Source organism: Geospiza fortis, unplaced genomic scaffold, assembly GCF_000277835.1.
Source record: "Geospiza fortis unplaced genomic scaffold, GeoFor_1.0 scaffold206, whole genome shotgun sequence".
Taxonomy (NCBI): Eukaryota; Metazoa; Chordata; class Aves; order Passeriformes; family Thraupidae; genus Geospiza; species Geospiza fortis.
The window spans coordinates 382,622-389,499 of record NW_005054311.1 but is presented as its reverse complement, the minus strand read 5'-3'; the positions used below and the strand labels follow the sequence as shown (position 1 = coordinate 389,499).

The following is a 6,878-nucleotide window of genomic DNA, read 5'->3' as shown; positions in this document are numbered from 1 at the left end:
ATTTTGAGGTGATAGGACACTGTAAACAGTGAGAGTTTAAAATGTTATTAAATGCAAAAATTTGTTTTTTCCCCCTAGATTTTTCATAACAAATGTGACATTATTTTGTCCTGTCACCTTGAAAGGAGTAATAAGATATATAGTATTGTTTTAGAAGTTGATTGAAATGTTGGTAAAAAAAAGAATGGCACAAAAAGAATTTAAGTAATGAATTGCAATTAAACTTGAATCTCAGGAAAGCACACATTTGTTTCTTTGCATGTATCTTCTCCAGTTGATTGTAATTCTTGTTACAGACGAATTAAACTTTTCTTCTTACATTTCTTTGGATGAATAACAGTAGAAAAACTATGTATAATCTTTCAGATATGTCAATGTATGTGCAAACTTTATGACTGTGAAATTAAATAGATCAATATTTAGGAAGCTCGGAACAAAAGATTGAAGGCATTTATAGTGAGTTGCATTAATCAATTTACTGTGTGCTTAGCATTGTTTAGCTGAGCTAATCATGTAAGATTAACCTTTAAAAATTTATATTACAAAGTATGATGATCCCAATCTTGGTTCCTAATGCTTTTAGCTCTATAAACAACGTTTGACATTTACCAACAGTAATGTCGTGGAAAAATGTTCCCATATCCTGCAAATGACACAGGTTTGATTATTTATTTTTTTTTAAGGAAGGAATTTAAGCTTGTTAGCTGTGTTGGTTTTGGTTTTTTGGGGGGAGGGGGATTTTGTTGGGTTTTTTTAAATAAGGATTTAAATTATGATATCACTTAAGATCATTAGACTTTAAGATCATTAGAAATGAAAGATCATTAGAAGTTAAAAAAATATCAGGCAAGCACTCAGATTTATTGCACTGGCCATTGTTTCCTCACTTTATTTGAACAAAGAGAAAGTACTTTAAAGAATGAATGTGAAAAAATCTGGTTTTAGCATATGTTCTGGTCTTGAATCACAGTAGCACTGAATTAGATGAAAAAGGATGAACTTCCAAAGAGTCCTGTCATTTTTGCAATGGTGTCTCATGTTTATACCTAGTTCTGATATTTGCCTTCAGGTAGTGCTGTACTGTAAATATTCAATATTGAGAATGAAAAGGAAATAGCAATTACTTCTGATAGATTCAGTGTTTACCATTCAAATTTTCTAGTACATTTCTTAATAGGAGCTCTGAGGAACTGTCAGTCTTAAATTAGTCTGCCAAGATTTTCTAAATCTATGGTCTGAGCCCTTCTCGTGCTCCACAAATTTCTTTGCAAAGTTTACCAAATACAATTAAGAGAGAGACTTTCACATATTTTATGCAGCAACTTCTACGCACAAGGTTCCAGAGCTTAAAAGAATATTTAGTAACCATTAGAAAGGAGAATTTTTGTGACAGGCTCTGTTGCAGTACTAATCCCTGGTAGCAGTACCAAAATGCCATGGATCCTTTTTCCATGTAATACAAAGGCGGTCACTGACACCTCATGGGGCTGGAACATATTTCTTTCAGCTTGATGATACATCAGATCTCAAAGTGTGTGAGTGTAGGTGGCATATACCTTGAATACAAAAGCATTTCATACTCACCTATGTTTATTCTTCTATGAAAACCAAAACCTGCTGGAAAGACCTGAAGAACATCACCATATGCAACGAGGCTTTGGGGACACAAATTGAGAAGCATGAGTCATGTAAAAGACCACCTCAAAACTGAGCTCATTTTGTAAAACGGGTAAGGACATTGAGTTGAGAGAGAGTTACGACTGCTGGATGCAAATTGCCTTTCTAGATACCCCACTCAACAGGGAGCTTTTCAGGATTTAATTAAGCTCCTTTTATAAAATCTAATTGTGTTAAGTCCAAACAAGAACTGCACCTGGCAGAAAATGGCAGTAGTTTCATTCCTATGCCAAATACTATTCATAACAGAATTCTTAGAAACAAGGGTGTCTACTGTATCTTAACTTCCATTTTGAGAAATTCTAGGAGCTCCAGGTGGATTCCTAATTTGAAGAATAGCTGTTAAGATACAGTTTAAAATTTAAAAATGTAATACCTGCTCCTGTTGCTGCTGCATCTACACAGATTGGCCGAAACTAAAGCTGTGCTCTAGATATGCAACCAGAAGGGCTCAGTCAGCCTCATCTAAAGAATTTGGGTATGTTGTTTCAAGAGGGAAAGGAGGACAATTTCTGTGTCCTATTAGCATCTCGTGAAAAATGTAAAGGCTTTTCAAAAGTCCTGTCCAAAAGACAGATTTCTTTTGTCCTTTTTTTTTTTTTGCTGACACAGTTGTACAATAGCAGATCCCAACATGGCAATGTTTTTGGGCTTGCATCACACTAATCCAAGTGATCTGGAATTCTGCTTTTAATTTCAGCTCGTTCTTTAATCTGAATTCCTAGTACATGGTGATTTATATCCAAGCAGCTAACAGCATAAAGCAAAACACAGTATCAGTTTAACATAGTAACAACTTAAGCAATGTGAGGCTAAACTGTGCTGTCAAATTCCATATGCCATGATGGGTAATCTCTATGTGCATACATGGAATATTCATACAAGATATATGGATACAGTAAGCAATACAGTAATGTGACATTAAGCATTTGGTTCCAGTTAAGACCAATGGAAACTGAAGTTTCCAAGCTCCAAGCAAGAGATTCTCACATAATCCAGTCACAGATATCCATTTCACAAAGAAAACGGAGATTTTTCTCCAGAACCCTCAAAGTTTGGTTCCACAGATGTGTTCAGAAAGCAAGACTTCAAAAAGCTCTGACCTTTGACTTTTTCTCTCCTCTTTGTGTTCTCTTTGATCCACAATATTGGCTTTGATTCAGAACATTTTAATGGGGGCAGTTTTTAATTTCTTTGTCAGTAGCCTAATAAACTGTTATAACTATGGAGAAAAGCTTTCTCAACATACAACATTCCAAGCGGGTCATAAATTTCATGTTGAAATAAAAGAAATTTTATTTCTACTGATGGTTACACCTGATTTTTTTGTATTATGCCGAACTTCTGCTCTCTTTAATACTATTAAGACTTGTCTAAAACTGAAGAAAGACTGACTACTCCCAGTCAAGCTTATACTACAGAATTTATGGAAAATTAGATCTGCACAAATAGGTTATCCTGTTCTGAAGCATTAGGCTAAGAAAATGATGATTCTATGCCTTTATTTGTTCTTTATCCTTTGAAAGTAATGGGGGAAGACATCAGACTTATGAGCATTTTGAAATAAAACGTTAGGCCTGTAGACCACAGACTGGTGAGATAACAAACATACTTTTAAAATTTCTTCTGCAGTACTTACAAAGTGAGGAGAAATCACACAGCTGACCACACTGCAGCTACTTAATGCTGCTATAAATAGATCATAATAAGCATGTGGTGTATGTGATTGTCTGTGCTGATAAATGAAAGGGTGTGAATTTTTCAGCATCAGTGGAAAGACGGGAAAAAGCAAAAAACCTTCCTGATTGCAGCTGCAAATGGTAGCAATTTTTGCTTCCTGCATTAATGAATGTAATTCATGTAACACATATTACATCATTCAACAGCAAAATTCTCACATTCAGTTCACAGACAAAAAGTATTTTAATTAAGAATATCAATGAGTAATGACAATCCTCTTTCAGAAAAAGCAAAGAAAGACACTTCTTTGGCCATGTAGAAGGAGCTGCGATGCAAATATATTTTATCAGTGTAAGAAATTCACTTTCGTAAAACTCTTTACCAAAGGAACATCCTTAAAGACATGTTCTGGTTTATTTGTCTGTTTTCTGTTTCTAACCTTCCTTTATGTGCAGTATTTGACTGTAAACCTGCATTTTACAGTCTCTAGTGATTGAATCACTTCATCTTCTATAAACATCACAAGTTCAAAGAGCTTTCAGCATCTGAACTCCAACACAACGTACAAACTAAAATAATTCATTGTCTAGAGACCATAACAAATTTTAATGTGCATTTACAGAGTAAACAGAGAGCTGAAGGGGGTCAAACCAGTCAAAGTGAATATATGCATTACAAAATCCACACATTACTGAATTAAAAACTAAAAAGTGGTGTTTTGTCAAAAGAGGAAATAAAGATGTTTCTTGGTGGCACGACATATAGATAATATTAAAAACTGGCTTGCATGAGGACCAAAGTATGTCTACTCTGAAGTTATATCACACAGACTGTAAGCAATTTACAGAATTTAAGTTGGTTTTGCATATACAGGAGTTGCAAAATTAGAGAAAACACACTGAAATATAGAACGCACACACACAAATAAAGGGATGTATATATATAAACCTCCACATAGTCATCAGGGGTTGGCCTAAGTTGGTACTTGCCATTAATGAACAAGAAACAAACAGAAAGACAGGAAAAAAACCTCAAAGGGGGAAAAGAATAATACATTGGAAAGCAAAAAGAAAAAAATCTCAAAAGAAAAATATCTTCATATGTTTTTCAGAAACAACATCCCCTAGTCTGCTGAGCTGCTTAGTAGAATATTCCTATTCCTCATGCAAAAAAAAAAAAAAAAGAAAAAGAAAAAAAGGACTTTTTGATAAAGTTTGTGTGTATTCTATTTATGTTCAATCACTACAGTTTGTTTCATTATTTGGCCTCTTTTTGCTTCCAGGCTGGAACGGTTCTTTCAGCGTAGGAAACCAAATGTCATCCATGGTTAATTCTGTAAAACTGAGGACTCACAGGCCAACCCCTGAGAAGTCAAGGATGAGGCTTCTCCTTGCCGAAAGAAAAGGAAACTAGGTCTTGCTGTTACAAAACGTTTGATTACATCACACCAGTTCTCTTCAAATAAAATATCAGTGATAAGCCAAAGAAAATAAGATATATCAAGAAAACATGTGGTATCCTCTTCTTTTTTATAATATTTATTTTATTTTATTTATTTAGTAATTTTGTTTGTACTTCCTGAAGAAGGTGCTCCTTGTGTAGAGATTTAGAGTACATTGGGTGCAGAGTGGTGGTTGGAGGTTAGGGTCAACTTTGCTGTCCGCTCCGTGGATTTTACAGGCGATTTGCTCTTTGCTTTAAGAAGAGAAAGTGATATTGGAAAAAGTCAGCACTTTTAGATTAAAGCAAAGCACCCTTCACAAAGCCACAAACAAGAAGCAGGACAGAAAGTCCATGGCTTGTAGCTATCCTCGCACCTGCGGAAGAAGTTATAAGATATTCGCTCATCTTGTAGATTTCCAATGCTCCTTATAAGGCTGTTTTAAACATATACATTTATTTATTTAATTAGCTCGCCAGGTTGGCTCTGGTGCCCATGAATGTCTTGGCATGCACTGCAAACAACAACACATACAAAGTATTTCAGTCCCGGGGAGGTTTTCTTTTGTTTTGATTTGCTTCTTTTTTTTTCCCCTTGCCTTTTTAAACAATATTACCCAATGAAACCATAAACAGAGAGGAACAAAACCAAACACCTTCCACCTCAGAGCGTTCTTTACGAAATCATTTCCAGCATCACATCATTGACTTCTAACAAAAAGTCATCTAGTGGCTAAAGAGTGTTTTCTTATAACCAGGGGAGATACAGGCAAATGACTGTGCTATTTACAAGGGGGAAACAGACTGGCAAAAGGTTTGAAATATTTATTTTTTTAAAAATTATATTATCCCAGACTTTGTTTTCTTTTCAAAAAGCTATGAAAACAATGGTCTGTATAATTATTTCTAAACCCACGACTTTAGTATGCTAGCAGAATGAAACCATTCAGGGCTAGACTGAATAAAGTGAAATGTTCACACACCAAGGGCAGGAGTATTTAGTTGTCTTAGATGCCAAGTCTCAGTGCTTGATAACTCCCTGCATCATTTGGAATTACATTCAGAATTTGAAACTAATTACTTGAGGTCAAAACTATAAATGTAATTTGGTAGCACTGTAAGTAGAAGTTCAGCTTATAACAGGTTGATGCATGATTAATAGATTTTATATCTGTGTTGTGTATTTGAAAAGGATAAATACTATTGATGGTTACAGGCATCAGTCCTATAACAGGGTAACAATGGTGTTATAAGCAATCCATAATGATGGACTTGAAATACATTGTCAGGTTTTTTTTAAATCTATTAATCATGTATAAGATATTTTTGTAAAGAACTTAATATTAAACTAAATTATGGATTTCATTTCAGCCTCCAAAAGCACATTTATCTTATCATAAAGAATATATACAATGAAAGCAAAAAGAAATCCAGGAAAGCGCTCAGTTTTTTAAAAGTTTTCAGATGTAACAATGTTCTATGTATCTGCTAACTATAAGAGAAGCAAGAAGTCTTTCTGTTCCTGTCTTTAGTAATTTTTTTCCTTTTTGAAATGGGGATAAAACTAAATCACAGATTTTAGATAAACACTACTTGCTTTGCTAAATATATGGTGTGAGATGTTACATATATAGCAGTTTCCATAAAACACCCCTAGTCCTCTGTCACATACACAAGAATATCTAAGCAATAGTGATATTTCAATTCTACATGTGTGAACTGAATTGCTAAATAAATATTAACTTTTAAATGAAAACTTGTCTCAAAGACATTAATAACATTTTCCAAGAGAAGCCCAAGGGAACTTTGAGCTTAGTTTCTACTGAAAGAAGGCATGATTGGGAAGCCCTACCGTTCTCTTGCCCGTCCGATAACATTACTCATAGTACACTGCCGTAGTTTGCTGTGCTTCTCAGGACACTTGTTCTGTATTACAAACAGGCAGACGCACAAGCAAATTTGCTGCAACTTTTTGCTGTGTGTTGTTCTCACACAGATAGTATTTATGATCCTGAACCCAAGAGTTCAATTTCTGGTTTTAGTTTTACTGCAGCATGACTTTGTTCAATCCCTCTGCAAGA

At 34.7% G+C, this 6,878-nt stretch overlaps 1 protein-coding gene across 4 annotated transcripts in view; it reads right to left on the bottom strand.

The window, feature by feature from the left end:
• Nucleotides 1-6,878, bottom strand: part of VSTM2A (V-set and transmembrane domain containing 2A) — a 32,084-nt gene that overhangs the window by 3,462 nt on the left and 21,744 nt on the right. The window contains exon 5 of one of the 4 annotated variants that reach the window (XM_005419311.2): nt 3,577-5,174. The exons of 1 other annotated variant lie outside the window; for it this stretch is intronic. In XM_005419311.2, coding sequence (XP_005419368.1) covers nt 5,098-5,174 — 77 coding nt within the window. In that variant the 3' untranslated portion in view covers nt 3,577-5,097. Of the gene's footprint in view, nt 1-3,576; nt 5,175-5,198; nt 5,313-6,878 lie in introns of those variants that run through there. 2 more of the 4 variants (XM_005419310.2, XM_031055666.1) reach the window with 2 other exon arrangements.